This window comes from Coregonus clupeaformis, chromosome 23, assembly GCF_020615455.1.
Source record: "Coregonus clupeaformis isolate EN_2021a chromosome 23, ASM2061545v1, whole genome shotgun sequence".
Lineage (NCBI taxonomy): Eukaryota > Metazoa > Chordata > Actinopteri > Salmoniformes > Salmonidae > Coregonus > Coregonus clupeaformis.
This window is the reverse complement of record NC_059214.1, coordinates 13131420-13149109: the sequence shown is the minus strand read 5'-3', so window position 1 is coordinate 13149109 and position 17690 is coordinate 13131420. Positions and strand designations below refer to the sequence as shown.

Here is a 17690-nt window from a genome sequence, read left to right as displayed (position 1 = left end):
AACTAAGGATAAAAAAACCAAGCTATCATGAATGTAGTAATTCAGCAAGAAATTAATTCATTTACACACATACATTGGTATTCAATAAGTATTGTTATTGCTACAATAACCTCACTGCAATAGGGTTTCCTATGATCTACTAGTACAGGTCCTTCCTCTTATGCATTTCCCTGGTAAAGGTCACAGCATGTTCTATAATTCTAGATATAGTCTGAAACTAGCCTCTCTTATGGTGGACCCAGGTACAATCGGATCAAGTTTGGACACACGTACTCATTCAAGGGTTTTTCTTCATTTTTACTATTTTCTACATTGTAGAATAATAGTGAAGACATCAAAGCTATGAAATAACATATGGAATCATGTCGTAAACATAATACATTTGAGATTTTAGATTCTTCAGAGTAGTCACCCTTTGCCTTGATGACAGCGTTGCACACTCTTGGCATTCTCTCAACCAGCTTCATGAGGTAGTCACCTGGAATGCATTTCAGTTAACAGGTGTGCCTTGTTAAAAGTTACTATACTATATATTATCATCCACAATGTAACACAATATAGCATTTCCAATAGTAAAATACTAAGGAGAAAATCTCAAATGTAGGAAGGTATTGTGAGATGAACAAAATGCACACTTTACAATTGCAAAGGTGTGACCTTTTAGTGTTAAAACCCTTTCACAAAGGCTCATGGTTACAGAACTTTGTTCTTTTGAGAGACCCGTGTCCCTGGACATGTGAACAGACCTCAGTGATCTATGGCCCTCTATGCCATGTTGCTGAGTCAGGGGTTAGTACAATGGGGTTCACAGGTATAAAAAGAAAGGTTTTAAACCAGTAGGATAACAGTTCCACAGCAAGAGCAGCAGCAGAAGCACAGAGAGACGAAATGACCTCCACCGGCATGAACATGAACGGCAGAATCACCTTCTACGAGGACAGGAACTTCCAGGGTCGTTCCTATGAGTGCAGCAGCGACTGCGCTGACATGTCCTCCTACCTGAGCCGCTGCCAATCCTGCAGGGTTGAGAGCGGCTGCTTCATGGTGTACGACCGCCCCAACTACATGGGAAACCAGTGGTTCATGAAGAGGGGAGAGTACCACGACTACCAGCGCATGATGGGAATGACCGACATTAGGTCCTGTCGCATGATCCCCATGCACAGAGGATCTTTCAGGATGAGGATCTACGAGAGGGAGAACTTCGGAGGTCAGATGCACGAGATGATGGACGACTGTGACAACATCATGGATCGTTACCGCATGAACAACTGCATGTCCTGCAACGTTATGGACGGCCACTGGCTCATGTATGAGCAGCCCCAGTACAGAGGCAGGATGATGTACATGAGGCCTGGAGAGTACAGAAACTTCAACCAGATGGGCATGGGCATGAGGTTCATGAGCATGAGACGTATCAACGAGTCCTGTTACTAGATATAGCTTTTACTGATGCAAATACGAGAAGCCATTGAATAAAAACATTGATAAAAAGTAAATAAAAAAATAATAAAAAAAAGTTGTGATGATGACAAATACTTTACTCGGTAAGGTCACTCCTATAGAATTTTATGGTCACTCCCACTAAGGCCAACTTTGAATGGTTGATATCCCAGGCTTATATGTGCTGTGTGTGCAATAACCTGGGGATGACGTTACACCAGGGTTCTTCAATTCCGGTCCTGGAGGGCCGAAACACTTCTGTTTTTTATTTCTACCTGGTAGTTAAATGCACTCACCTGGTGTCCCAGGTCTGAATTAGCCCCTGAATAAAAGGAGAGGATGAAAAACAGAGGTGCTTCGGCCCTCCAGGACCGGAATTGAAGAACCCTGCGTTACACCAAGAAACACTTACCTTGATGAACCAACCTAAAGAAATTGAAAGTGCCTTGTTCCTCAGTACACAAACACGCACACAGCAAAAACGAGCCATACCGCACAGTGCTGGGCCCAGTCAAGTCTTTGACACACTCACCCACTCCCCCGCTGAAAGTTCAGCCTCAAAATATTGGCACCATTATAACAGGTTGTAATCAAGCCCTGGTCTCCAGCATGGGAACAGAAGAGGAATGAATACCTGTCATATTAGGTTTATAACTCATTATGACGTCTGTTTGGCTATCATATGATGACAGTAAAATTGTGTTTTGTTAGTAAGGCTTATTATAATTACTGTTGTAGACTTATTACTAGGCACCAAACAGACTAAACAGGTTTTAGATTTACCAGTAAATCTACACTACCAGTCAAAAGTTTGGACACACATATTAATTCAAGGGTTTTCCTTTATTTTTACAATTTTTTACATTGTAGAATAATAGTGAAGACATCAAAACTATGACATAACACATATGGAATCATGTAGTAACCAAATAAGTGTTAAACAAATCAAAATATATTTGAGATTTGAGATTCTTCAAATAGCCACCCTTTGCCTTGATGACAGCTTTGCACACTCTTGGCATTCTCTCAACCAGCTGCATGAGGTAGTCACCTGGAATACATTTCAATTAACAAGTGTGCCTTCCTAAAAGTTAATTTGTGGAATTTCTTTCCTTCTTAATGCTTTTGAGACAATCAGTTGTGTTGTGACAAGGTAAAGGGGTTATACAGAAGATAGCCCTATTTGGTAAAAGAAGTCCATATTATGGCAAGAACTGCTCAAATAAGCAAAGAGAAACGACAGTCCATCATTACTTTAAAACATGAAGGTCAGTCAATACGGAAAATGTCAAGAACTTTGAACGTTTCTTAAAGTGCAGTCGAAAAACCACCAAGCGCTATGATGAAACTGGCTCTCATGAGGACCGCCACAGGAATGGAAGACCCAGAGTTACCTCTGCTGCAGAGGATAAGGTCATTAGAGTTACCAGCCTTAGAAATTGCAGCCCAAATAAATGCTTCACAGAGTTCAAGTAACAGACACATCTCAACATCAACTGTTCAGAAGGGACTGTGTGAATCAGGCCTTCATGGTCGAATTGCTGCAAAGAAACCACTACTAAAGGACACCAATAAGAAGACGAGACCTGCTTGGGCCAAGAAACACGAGCAATGGACATTAGACCGGTGGAAATGTGTCCTTTGGTCTGGAGTCCAAATTGGAGATTCTTGGTTCCAACCGCCGTGTCTTTGTGAGACACGGTGTGGGTGAATGAATGATCTCTGCATGTGTAGTTCCCACCGTAAAGCATGGAGGAGGAGGTGTTATGGTGTGGGGGTGCTTTGCTGGTGACACTGTCTTTGATTTATTTAAAATTCAAGGCACACTTAACCAGCATGGCTACCACAGCATTCTGCAGCAATACACCATCCCATCTGGTTTGGGCTTAGTGGGACTTTTCAACAGGACAATGACCCAACACACCTCCAGGCTGTGTAAGGGCTATTTTACAAAGAAGGAGAGTGATGGAGTGATGCATCAGATGACCTGGCCTCCACAATCCCCCAACCTCAATCCAATTGAGATGGTTTGGGATGAGTCGGACGGCAGAGTGAAGGAAAAGCAGCCAACAAGTGCTCAGAATATGTGGGAACTCCTTTAAGACTGTTGGAAAAGCATTCCAGGTGAAGCTTGTTGAGAGAATGCCAAGAGTGTGCAAAGCTGTCATCAAGGCAAAGGGTGGCTATTTGTAGAATCTCAAATATAAAATATATTTTGATTTGTTAAACACTTTTTTGTTTACTACATGATTCCATATGTGTTATTTCAGTTTTGATTTCTTCACTATTATTCTAAAATGTAGAAAATCGTGAAAATAAAGAAAAACCCTTGAATGTGTAGGTGTGTCCAAAGTTTTGACTGGTACTGTGTATTTCCTTATTATAACTCATGGCTATCATCATAGGATGACAATAAAATCGTTTTTGGCTCAATAATCTACTCTTGTAGAATCTGGCAGCAAACCAGCTTAGAATGGGAACTGCTGGGCTCTGTATTGTATTTTCATTCTATTCAATGACAAGGTCAACAATATGACTCCTACCAGAAATCCACTGTAAATCCACTGTAGGCAACATAAAATAATATGTTATGTTGCCTATTATGAAAAGACTGTCAAATTAACCTAATGACTTCTACATAAAGTTTGACTGAAACTGTAAAGTTTGTTAACATGTTCAAAATCTTGAAGAAAATGTGGCCTTAATTGGCCACGTGTACTCTTTGTCACGGTTTCGGCCGAGGCTGCTCCTCCTCCTTGCTCGGGCAGGCTTCGGCGGTCGTCTTCCCTGGAGTACTCGCTGCCACCGTTGTAGGTTATCGATGTTTGTTTGGTTTTGTCTTCTTTGTACACCTGTTTCCATTTAGTGTTAATTATGTCTCCTATAAGTTTCTCGTTTTGTTAGTTGTGTGTTGTGTGTAATTGTTCCGCCTGTCTTTTGGTGCTGCTCGTTTTTGCTATTTGTATGTTCAGGACAGTCGCACTGTATTTCGTGCGCTATAGTATTTAGGTGTTTTACGCACTGCTGCGTAATCGTTCGCCTCCTGATTAGTTGAGGCCCAGTGTTATTATTTTTTTCGTTTAGTAAAGTCTGTTGGACGAAGCTTCTGTGTCCTGCGTTTGACTCCTACACCACATCCACATCAGCCGTTCTGACACTCTTAAATCTCAACTAGGCACAGCTAGAAGAGGAATGGCCACTCCTCTCTAGTTTTCCCCTAGGGCCTAGGCTCCTGCCTTTCTAGTCAGTTTTTCCAAGCCACTATGCATTGCTTGTTCTTGAGGGGTTTAGGCCGGGTATCTGTATAAGCACTAAATGACAACTCCTGGTGTAAAAAGGGCTTTATAAATAACATACGATTGATTGAGAGTTTTGTGCAGTGGTGTGATTACCACCACCTCATACATGTCAAGACAATGTTTTTTGATTAAAACCCATTGGTGGCTACTCACCTGTGGTGTGGTCCTAATTAATGTGGACTTTACTTATGGTAGATTCAGGGTTTTTGGAGTCAAACCCAAGGTCATGCTCCTAACCAGTCTGTTATAGAGAGCTTTCTATTATATGGCATTTTAGCCAGGTTTGTGAAATTGTCAGTTAGTTTAAAATGACTGTCCAGACATCAATTAATATGATGGGTGTGAACAAACAATCATGGGACGGCCAAATAAAAGAATCTCAGACCTTTACTATGTACTTTACCCAAAGTTTCAAATGTTCTCCTCAGGCAGACTCAACAGATAGAAGCACTTATTCATCCCCTTAGTAATACTCCTAAACAGCAGTATGTAGGGGGAGACCATGTGCAATGTGATAAGGACATGTGCAGTATATACTGTACATATATATTTATTATATAAATCATGATTTGGTGGGCTATTTTATGTTAAGGACATCTCTGGTGGAAAGCGTCACTACTCACATTCTGAAACTTTTTTTAGATTGTCCCTGCCAAATAAACGTAATATCGCCTATTCAGTTTAGCTAAACAAAGCTAAACAATCCTGAAACACAGATTTTACATGGAGTACAAGTAATGACAGAGGGAGTCAAAATCACACATCAATGTTTAGCCTGGTCTGATGGTGTGGTCATGTGGTGTATAACCAGGAGTCCCGAAGCAGTGCTTGAAGTTACAAATAATACGGTTTTATTCTCTATTCTTTACAATTCTAAACTTTGTTGAAAGGTGAAATGGAGCAATAATCAAAATCAAACCATTTGCCTTTAGGGCTTGAATATCATCTATATGATATATAGGTTAGGGCTCTCCGCCACCAAATCCTACTTCTGCCTCTGAATCCTCACTATGTTCTCCTCTACGGAGTCCTTTACTATATAAACGTAATGATGACAATGTCCCTCTTCTGGCTGAAGTGGTTACAGCGGTCCTCTTTTGCTAAGTTCCAGGCTGGGTCCATGAGGAAGATGAGAGACAGCTGTGAGGTTGACTTTAGGCCCACCCCTCCAATTTTGAATGAAAGCTGCTTGTTCATTGGGCTGACGGGTGCGTAGCCCTGGAACTCCTTTCTCTTCTTTCTTATAGACGTACAAACTTGAAATCCTCCTCCCTAGAGACCAACCATACAGACACAGAGAGGGAGAGATTAACAGACACAGAGGAAGAGAGCGAGAGAGAGAGAAAAAAAAAAGATGAGAGATGTCCATAAACAATATTTGAAATGTGTTTTATGTGTATGTTACCTGAGTGAGACCTCCAGTAGAGTGAGTTAGTGTGTGAACTGAGAGACACCCAGACCTGATGGTGCCATCCTCACAGCATAGTCTGAGTCCCATGTGGCTCAGTTGGTAGAGCGTTGCGCTTGTAACACAAGGACTGTGGGTTTTGGCCAGGAACCAAAAGGTCGCTGGTTAGAATCACCGAGCTGACTAGGTGAAAAATCTGTCAATGTGCCCTTGAGCAAGGCACTTAACCCTTATTGCTCCAGTAAGTCACTCTGGATAAGAGTGTCTGCTAAATTACTTACATTTAAAATGAGCAGGCAAGATATTAGAGTCAACATTGAACTGAACCAAATAGGCAACAATTGTCTTGGTAAACACTTGTGACTCGTTTCAGGAAACTAGGCAGGAACCTTCCCGCTAGCCATGAATGGCTGAGATAATGGATAGGCTGGACATGCGGAGAGATGAGTTCGGATTGGTCTGCCATGTAGTACGCTTCTGTCTATATCATCAGATGCTCAGTATGTGTAGGTAATCCTTTCTAACACAGCTTTTTTGAAAGATATCATGAAGAACAGCAAAAGTGTTGCTCTCCACTTTCTGGAGGACCGAGTTTTGAAATCAGTGGAATGCCTGGTGGAAGCACAGTATGATAGCTAAAGAGATGGAGAAAATTCTGCCGTTTGATTGTACATATGCAGAGGGAGTCGAAAAGAGAACACACAGAAGGCTGTTGTATAAAACACCTGTCTCTGGACTACATGTTCAAACTAAGGGCAATCATGGCATCCGTGACAGAGCGGGAGAAGTGTCCAACCATGTATACGGGTAAGATAGTCTAGCTAGCTACATTTTCAGATATTATACGTTTCTAATTTTGTCAGAATGTCGTTTCCTTTTCAAGTTAAAGCATACTGTTAGATATATAGCTAAAGTTAGCTGGCTGGCTCGCTAGCTAACGTTACGTGTATGATCTGTGTAGTAATATTATTCGTATCTCAGAGCCATTTGAATTGCTCGTTATAGCCTAACGTTAGCTAGCTAGCTAACATTGAACCCAGTTGGTTAGCTACCTGCAGATTCATGCAGGGTAGTAATGATATGAGTTGGGATTATAGTACATTGTTTAGCTAGCTAGCTAGCTACATGTCTAAACAAAAGACTCCACTATGCAAGTAGCAATTGAAATGTACAGTTTACACCTTCCGTATCCTATGCATGTGACAAATACACTTAGATTTTATTTGATATAGTATGTGTTTACAAGAGACGGTAATGTGAAGAACAACATGACCTGCACCAAAGTCAATCAGGATATAACATTAGGCCAATGAGACAGTGTCCAAGTTTTAACATTCTCCGGTAGAATGCCCTACTTTTATTTCATCACACTCACAACGGTAACCTATTTTCTGTAATTAGCTCGCCATTAACTTGTAAATAATGATCTTGTTGTGAGTTTATTTTCCTGTAATAATGAATACTAATGAGCTAAAGTGAAAACGTTGTCAGCTATATGATGTGGTCATTATTTGAACTGCCTAGCCAGCTAACAAGCTAGAAATGAACCAAAACATTGTTTAGAAAGTTGCTTTTAGTTGCCTGGTTTGCTAGATTGACATATACTAAATTAATTTTAGTATATGGATAAAAAACCAAGCTATCATGAATGTAGTAATTCAGCAAGAAATTAATTCATTTACACACCTACATTGGTATTCAATAGGTATTGTTATTTCTACAATAACCTCATTGCGATAGGGTTTCCTATGATCTACTAGTACAGGTCCTTCCTCTTATGCATTTCCCTGGTAAAGGCCACAGCATGTTCTATAGTTTTTTTAATTTTTTTTATTTCACCTTTATTTAACCAGGTAAGCCAGTTGAGAACAGGTTCTCATTTACAACTGCGACCTGGCCAAGATAAAGCATAGTAGTGCAATAAAACAACAACACAGAGTTACATATGGGGTAAAAACATAAAGTCAGAAATACAACAGAAAATATATATACAGTGTGTGCAAATGTAGCAAGTTATGGAGGTAAGGCAATAAATAGGCTATAGTGCAGAATAATTACAATAGTATTAACACTGGAATGCTAGATGTGCAAGAGATTGTGTGCAAATAGAGATACTGGGGTGCAAATGAGCAAAATAAATAACAATATAGGGATGAGGTAGTTGGGTGGGGTAATTTCAGATGGGCTGTGTACAGGTGCAGTGATCGGTAAGGTGCTCTGACAACTGATGCTTAAAGTTATTGAGGGAGATAAGAGTCTCCAGCTTCAGAGATTTTTGCAATTCGTTCCAGTCATTGGCAGCAGAGAACTGGAAGGAATGGCGGCCAAAGGAGGTGTTGGCTTTGGGAATGACCAGTGAGATATACCTGCTGGAGCGCAGACTACGGGTGGGTGCTGCTATGGTGACCAATGAGCTAAGATAAGGCGGGGATTTGCCTAGCAGTGATTTATAGATGGCCTGGAGCCAGTGGGTTTGACGACGAACATGTAGTGAGGACCAGCCAACAAGAGCGTACAGGTCACAGTGGTGGGTAGTGTATGGGGCTTTGGAGACAAAACGGATGGCACTGTGATAGACTACATCCAATTTGCTGAGTAGAGTGTTGGAGGCTATTTTGTAAATGACATCGCCGAAGTCAAGGATCGGTAGGATAGTCAGTTTTACGAGGGCATGTTCTAGATATAGTCTGAAACCAGCCTCTCTTTTATGGTGGACCCAGGTACAATCTGATCACTCATGACCAGAAGATTGATTAATGGGGTTCACCTTTTCCCAATAACATTTTACAGTTGATATAGCACTTGTTATAACACTTGTCATAGCTCTCTTTAATACTAAGTATCCTATTTAAATCAACTGATTTTCTACAAACACAAATAATTCAATGCAAAACAAAGCTTAGCTAGTTAGCTAGCTAGCTAAATAAAGAGATTTGGAAAAGTGGTCTTACCACGCAGTAACATTAGTGTTTGCATCCATCGTTTGCAGCATCCATGCCTGCTTGCCGCATGCGCGTGCTAGCTAAATCAAGGTTTGCAATCAAGTTTTGCAAGAAAGTAAACATCAACGACCACGCATGGATCATGTTTTGTACTTTATCCACCAATAATCAGTGAGTATTAAAGCTAAAACATCTCGTAAATAATCAATGGCATTTTCCCCCGTCTTTTGACTGCACGCGCCTCTCTCTCAGCGCACCTCAGAACAATCAGAACATAGCAACCAGCATAGCAATGAACGCTATATATATTTTTCTTTCATTACATAGCCCGGGCAGAATTTGGCAAGTTTTAGCAAGGTACTTTAGTTTAGCTTATTAATTAGACCATTTAAAAAACAAGCACACATCAAACTTGAAAAAGCCACACAATCATCAAGGATAACGCACAATAAAGCCTTTGGGATGCAGGGGTGGATGCATTTTGGTCCTCTGTAGCTCAACTGGTAGAGCACGGCGCTTGAAACGCCAAGGTAGTGGGTTCGAGCCCCGGGACCACCCATACACAAAAATGTATGCACGCATGACTGTAAGTCGCTTTGGATAAAAGCGTCTGCTAAATGGCATATTATATTATATTATATTATATTTTGGCAAGTGGACACTATTTGTGAACGACGACTCGAATCGGACTTCTGTAGCAAAATTTGATATTGTGTTTTTTACATTGGATAAAAGTAGAGACTCAGAGCTAGAAAATGGTATATCATACACTACAGTTGAGGAACAATGGGAAAGTAATTCTGCTTGTAACCCCACTTTTGAGAAAATGGCTCTTGAATGTTTTGGTACACCTACCGGAGAGCTCTTCTTTGTCTACACCCATTCACCATTGTTCACACCCTCTTAAGCCCTTCTCTTTAAGGAATCACATATGAGGCCATGTGCTAAACAGAGTGAGTATGGTAGTGTACTAAACAACCAAAGATTTCAAGACTAAAGGCTGGTCTATTGAGATGTCTGTAGACAGTTGTTGCAGTGACATCATGAACATTCTATTGTCGTCAAACTTGTCGTTGTCGTTATGAAAAAGTATATACACAAAAACTACAGGCTGCATGACATCAGCAGCCTGGGGGTCCAAAATAACATACAGTAGCTATCAACATCTTCACTTTAGCTCATTTGTCTTCATTATTACAGGAAAATAAACTCACAACAAGATCATTATTTACAAGTTAATGGTGAGCCAATTACAGAAAATAGCTTATGGTTGTGAGTGTAACAAAATAAAAGCAGGGCCTTCTACCAGAGAATCTTAGAACTTGGACACTGTCAAATCAAATCAAATGACATTTTATTGGTCACATACACGTGGTTAGCAGCTGTTATTGCGGGTGTAGCAAAATGTTTGTTTTTCTAGCTCCGACAGTGCAGTAATATCTAACAAGTAATATCTAACAATTTCACAACATATACCCAATACACACAAATCTAAGTAAAGCAATAGAATTAAGAATATATAAATAAATATATGGACGATCAATGTCAGAGTGGCATAGACTAAGATACAGTAGAATAGTATAGAATACAGTATATACATAGAGATTAGTAATGCAAGATATGTAAACATTATTAAAGTGACTAGTGTTCAATTTATTAAAGTGGCCAGTGATTTCTAATGCCTCTAATGTGCTAGTGAAGGCTGTTTAACAGTCTGATGGACTTGAGACAGAAGCTGTTTTTCAGGCTCTCGGTCACTGCTTTGATGCACCTGTACTGACCTCGCCTTCTGGACGATATCGGGGTGAACAGGCAGTGGCTCGGGTGGTTGTTGTCCTTGATTATCATTTTGGCCTGTCTTATTGGCCTAACCTTATATCTTAATTTGACTTTGGTGCAGGTCATGTTCATCACATTACTGTCTCTGGTAAACACATACTATATCAAATCAAATTCATGTTTATTTGTCACATGCACAGGATACAGAAGGTTTAGTGAAATGGTTACTTGCATGGTGGAGTCTTTTGTTTAGACATGTAGCTAGCTAGTTAAACAATGAACCATAATCCCAACTCATAATGTTACTACCCTGCATGAATCTGCAGGTAGCTAACCAACCAGGTTCAATGTTAGCTAGCTAGCTAACATTAGGCTATAACGAGCAATGCAAATGGCTCTGAGATACGAATAATATTACTACACAGATCAAACACATAACGTTAACTAGCGAGCCAGCTAGCTAACATTAGCTAGCTAACAGTACGCTTTAACTTGAAATGAGAACGACTTTCTGACAAAATTAGAAATGTATAATATCTGAAAATGTAGCTAGCTAGACTATCTTACCCGTATACATGGATGGAAGCTTCTCCCTCTCTGTCATGGATGCCATGGTTGCCCTTAGTTTGAAGATGTAATCAAGAGACAGGTGTTTTATATAACAGCCTTCTGTGTGTTCTCTTTTTGACTTCCTCTGCATATTTGCAATCAAACGGCAGTATTTTCTCCATCTCCTTAGCTATTATACTCTAATTCCACTGGGAATTCCACTGATTTCAAAACTCGGCCCTCCAGAAAGTGGAGAGCAACATTTTTGCAGTTCTACTATGTGATATCTTTCAAAAAAGTAGCGTTAGAAAGGATTACCTACACATACTGACCATGTTATAGACAGAAGCGTGTTACATGGCAGACCAATCCAAACTCATCTCTCGGCATATCTAGCCCACCCATTATCTCAGCCAATCATGGCTAGCGGAAAGGTTCCTGTCTTTTTCCGTGGCTAAACCAACTAGGCTAGTAATTTAACAATTTATTGGTATTTACAGATGGCATACAAGTTTGTTATTAAGGCACATGAAAGTTCACATATTCCAGAAGGCATTTCTGCCAACAAACACATTTTGATTTAAAAAAAAGTTAAGTTCAAATGCCTCTCCTGTGAAGTAGTGATGTGCGACATACGCCTAGTTTTCTGAAACAAGTCACATATTTCCTTTAAACAAAAAATAAAGAAATGTTGTGTTGTTTGATTTCAGATTCAAATCAAATCAAATTTTATTTGCCACATGCGCCAAATACAACAGGTGTAGACATTACAGTGAAATGCTTACTTACAAGCCCTTAACCAACAATGCATTTAAAATGTAAAATAGAAAAAGTGCTAAGTAAAAAAATTAAAGCAAATAACTAAAGAGCAGCAGTAAAATAAAATAACAGTAGGGAGGCTATATACAGGTGGGTACTGGTGCAGAGTCAATGTGCGGGGGCACCGGCTAGTCGAGGTAATTGAGGTAATATGTACATGTGGGTAGAGTTAAAGTGGTTGGTGCACTTGATTCAGCAACCCTAGTGCCGGGAAGGCAAAGTGCTCCCATTTTGAACCATTTTATGTCTGAAGGTAGAACTGCGCCTACCCGGCATGCCCACAGAGCAAATCAAGTGCACCCATAGGCCTACCACTGGCCAATCAGATAGCTCAGATCACTGTGTCTGCACAATTTCCTCGAGCCATTGAGTGTAAAAAGAAGCCTTGAACGCGCAGCAAAGTTGATACTGTGAGATTTCAAAAAGTTTAAAACCATGACTAGAGAAAGACTCCACGAATACAGCAAAGAGCTGCTGTTTTTACGAGTAAGTTCATGGTTAAGTTGTTATTCAGCACTGTCAACACTTTAAACCATAAAATGTGCATTCTCCCTAATTCCACTCATGCTACAACCAGCACTGCAGCTGCAATAAAGGAGTATAGCAAAGTGTTCCTATAAGCTTGCTTTGTTATTATTAGCAGCTTGTGTCTTTTTTAATATCAAGGAATATTTCACTTTCTCTGGTCATAGGAGTAACAACATAAATTGGTGCACGAGACAGAAATAATGCAGTGCGACTTGAGTTTCCCCATCATGTCCCCTTTTCTCAGCGGAGGGACGGTGAGTCGGGTGAGAGGCAGCCTCACCGCTGCTCCCTCCCTCAGACTGACCATCAGATCCAGTACAGTCCAGTAAAACAATTATTATGCTCACTCAGCTGTGCCTCACAAGTAATACAACAAATGATATATTACCACTGTGATCATATATATTTATAAATATAATTTCAAAATGGTCTGAGAATAACAACATTGGCAGGGCAATTCAAGCATAGCCAACATGCAGTGATAATGTATTGGGCCTATAGCCTACTGCACAAACCTCATTGCTACAGAACTGTTTTTAATAGGTTATTGTTGCATAGGATGACGTAAAACAGTGGTAGATCTCGGCTTGCATTTAGACTCAAAAAGTGATCTCGACTCAGAACAGGTTGGTGACCACTGGCTTACAGTATATATGGCTATATATGGCTATATATGGCAGCCCATATATAGCACAGCACTTAGCACAGGAAAGCAGTGCCACAGATAAAAGGAGAATCTAGTGATCTAACCTGAGTTAGTAAGTAGCCTATCTTTGGTAGAGCGCGCGGGTGAGATTTTTTGATTTATTTCATGAAAGTAACGCAAAGTCATATAACTAGTAATATAACGCATGACTTTCCACACAAAGTAATACTGTAAAGTAAGATGTTACTTTTGTTAAATGTAATTAATCCCAACAGTGCATATAGACACATCAATAGATACTGTACATACAGGTAACTGCCCAAATAAAGGGAACACTTGAATAAATAAGGGATGGAAAGTATATTGAAGCAGGTGCTCTCCACATGTGTGGTTCCTGATTTAATTAAGCAATTAACATCCCATCATACTTAGGGTCATGTATAGAAATGCCCAGTTGCCCATTATTTTGGCTACCATGGCTAGAAGAGATCTCAGCGACTTTGAAAGAGGGGTTTCAAAGGAGCATAGGGGGTTTAAAGGGTGAGTTTGTGTGTATGTGTGTGTGTCTCTCAGTCACCAGATCTCAACCCAATTGAACACTTATTATTTATTATTTATTACTTATGGGAGTTTCTGGAGCATTTTCCACCACCATCAACAAAACACCAAATGATGGAATTTATTGTGGAAGAATGGTGTCGCATCCCTCCAATAGAGTTCCAGATACTTGTAAAATCTATACCAAGGCTCATTGAAGCTGTTCAGGCGGGTTGTGGTGGCCCAACGCCCTATTAAGACACTTTATGTTAGTGTTTCCTTTATTTTGGCAGTTACCTGTAAAGTACAGTAGCCTACCAAGGTTTACATCTGAAGAATCTGGCCTTGTGCAGAGTAGGAGCCAATATTAGAGTACTTGGATCATGATCACACACAGTATGTTAGATATGTGGAGTTTGCGAAATGCATCTGGCCAGGTATGTGGGAGATTTGTCAGAGGGGTGGATGAAAGGGACTATCAACTTGCCTTCAGACCTCGAGTAGGAATTGGGAGTAGAACCTGTACATTGGCAAGATGTAAGATATGTGTTACATTCTCCCTTATTTTTTTATATTTTTCCTGGTTGCCTGAAATGGCCTGTGGTCTTCCTCCATTTAGTTTTGGGGGGTTGTAAAAGATAGCGTGTTAACATCTTATCATTAGCATGTTTCCCCAGCTCACCTGGCCATGCGGCAGGGGTCATACACCCAGCAGTGCTCCTTCTTGTTGTTGCGGCTGAAGGCCTTGCAGGGGCACAGCTGGCAGTCCAGACACTGGCGCTTGCTGTTCACCAGGAACTTAACGGGCTGCAGGCAGCAGATGTAGTGGGACTCTTCAGGCTGGTCCCAGTGCCCAGCAGCTCTCTCTTGGTGTCCTCCTTCTCTAGCTGTGTCTTTAGTTCCCTGCGAAAGAGACAAGGATGGATTGATCAATAGATTGACACATAAACAGAAGCTGATGGATAGCTTGGCAGATTGTAGGGCTGCACGATTAATCGAATTCAGACCGAAATTGCAATGTTGACATGTGCAATATCCATATCGCAAGAGGCTGCGATTCTCTCCTTTCTTTGACACTCCGTTAATACAACAAAAACTAGACTACGGTACCTCCTCCAATGAGATGCACTAGACTTCATTCATTCACTCTCTACATGCACAGAGGATGCTGACCAATCACAAGCGGGCTCTCTCACTCTCTGCATGACATGCACATGCTGGCCAAACACAATCGTCCCCGCTTAGAGCACGCAGTTAGATGTTAGTGAGGAGAGAAAGAGCTTCACAGAGTGTGTCGGAAACATGAGTGCTCCTAGAGCTAACGATAACATTGTTTGGTGCCAAAGTGGTGCATCTTTGGTGGTATGTCAGTATTTCGGCTACAGGCAAACCGATGTCAACCAAATGAAAGTGCTGTGCAAAACGTGCCTCAGTTTTGGTGACAACAAAAGGCAACATGACACATTTATTCAATAAATTGAAGAAGAACCATCCCATACTTTACAACGATTGCATGGTGAAAAAAGACCCTCATTAATAGCCAGCCACCTACATTAAGCAGGCATTGATTGCCAATGCGTTTTCAAGTGACGCCCTACGAAAAAACATACTGCAGACACATAGAAATCACTGAGGCTATCACCAAAGACATGATTCCTATTTACACTTTCAGCAAAGACAGCTTCAAGAAGATGATACACAAGCTGGAAAGTAGATAAAAGATTCCATCCATATTTTTCCCAAGTCGCCATCCCAACACTGTACAACAAAATGAACGGAGAAGTAGAAACAGAGCTCACATGTTGATTATTAGAAACAGAGCTCACACGTTGATTATTACGCGACTTAAACTGACCTTTGGTCTAGTAGAACTGAGCCCTACATTAGTTTGAAAGTACACCTTATGGATGATGAGTTTCAACTGAAAGGTCGGTGCTTGCAAACATCATAGGCTACTTCCCCGGAGATTACACTGGAGAAAACATCGCTCTGGGCTTGAGAGAAGCTTTAGCCGCCTGGGGCCTGTGAGGTGTAACAAGTGTGCATAACAATAAAGGCGGAAACGTGGTAGAGGCCATCACGTTCAATGACTGAACAAGACTGTTTTGGACACAGGCTGCACCTTGCAATCAATAGGCTAAGTGTTACATGTTTTTAAGGCACTGGCTTCATTTCAATTCTAATAATGATTGAGCCTACTGATACATAATTACACAATCATAAGCTTCCTATTCCATCTACAGCCCATGGTGCCTGAATAAATCATTAACTTAGGTTATTTAAGAACTCAATGGTAAAATAGGAAATAGGAGCTCAATGTTATTAATTAATTAATGAATTAGTGCTGCGTTTATAGCAAACTATATTTTGATGACCATGTTAAAAATGTATGTTTGTTAATATGTATGTGTAATAATCCTATATATTATCATATGTAGCCTATAACAATGTTGGAAGAGATTTGTTTCATTTGGTTTTGTATTCAGTTAGCACAGTATGTATTCATTCATATGATCTCATTTTAAAATTGATGTTCTCTACCCTGACACTTGTTTTATCCATGTCTGATGGAATTACCAAGTTTTCACCCAAGTCTTTAAAAATTGCAATTCATAATCGCAATTGCAGTATCTGGACAAAAAAAATAGCTATTCAATATTTTGTCCAAATCGTGCAGCCCTAGCAGATAGACTGTAGTGGACGGGTGGATGGATGGATGGACGGACGGACATAAAGACAGAAGACTGGACATACGAACGGACAAATGGAGGGACAACCTGATTAATGAAAGGGCTGACAGTGGATAGATTATTCTATACCAGTAACGGGAGTTGAAGATTATGGCCCAATTGGTACTGTAAGCCTGCAATCAGTCCCTTTCCTATCCCCTAATATGCTCAGTGATGGATCAAGGCATGTGTATCCTTGGGCTATCCAAAGTAATGAAGGTGCGGTGTTATCTATGAAGTCTTTCTATGAAGCCTGAGGGGCAGGGCACAGAAACCAACAAACAAATAAGAACAAAAGCTATCTTTCTCCGCCTTTGGCTGTTTTGCGCTCACATCTGTGGATATATGTGGTTACATATCTTCAATATAAGCTGCAAACCTGGCTCCGGGAAACAAATGTCAACATCAAAGCCATGCCTTCTAGTAACAATAAAAGACAAACAGAAGATATTCACCATCCATTGTACAGTGGGGAAAAAAAGTATTTAGTCAGCCACCAATTGTGCAAGTTCTCCCACTTAAAAAGATGAGAGAGGCCTGTAATTTTCATCATAGGTACACGTCAACTATGACAGACAAAATGAGAAAAAAAAATCCAGAAAATCCCATTGTAGGATTTTTAATGAATTTATTTGCAAATTATGGTGGAAAATAAGTATTTGATCAATAACAAAAGTTTCTCAATACTTTGTTATGTACCCTTTGTTGGCAATGACACAGGTCAAACGTTTTCTGTAAGTCTTCACAAGGTTTTCACACCCTGTTGCTGGTATTTTGGCCCATTCCTCCATGCAGATATCCTCTAGAGCAGTGATGTTTTGGGGCTGTCGCTGGGCAACACGGACTTTCAACTCCCTCCAAAGATTTTCTATGGGGTTGAGATCTGGAGACTGGCTAGGCCACTCCAGGACCTTGAAATGCTTCTTACGAAGCCACTCCTTCGTTGCCCGGGCGGTGTGTTTGGGATCATTGTCATGGTGAAAGACCCAGCCACGTTTCATCTTCAATGCC

General features: G+C 40.5%; 1 protein-coding gene across 1 annotated transcript; it reads left to right on the top strand.

Moving 5' to 3' along the window:
* The first annotated feature begins 824 nt into the window (after positions 1-824).
* On the top strand, positions 825-1503 carry LOC121536217 (gamma-crystallin M2-like). The gene has a single exon (XM_041843486.2). It carries the CDS (start codon positions 889-891, stop codon positions 1435-1437), a length of 549 nt encoding a protein of 182 aa, XP_041699420.1. The 5' UTR covers positions 825-888; the 3' UTR covers positions 1438-1503.
* The last annotated feature ends 16187 nt before the right edge of the window (positions 1504-17690 follow it).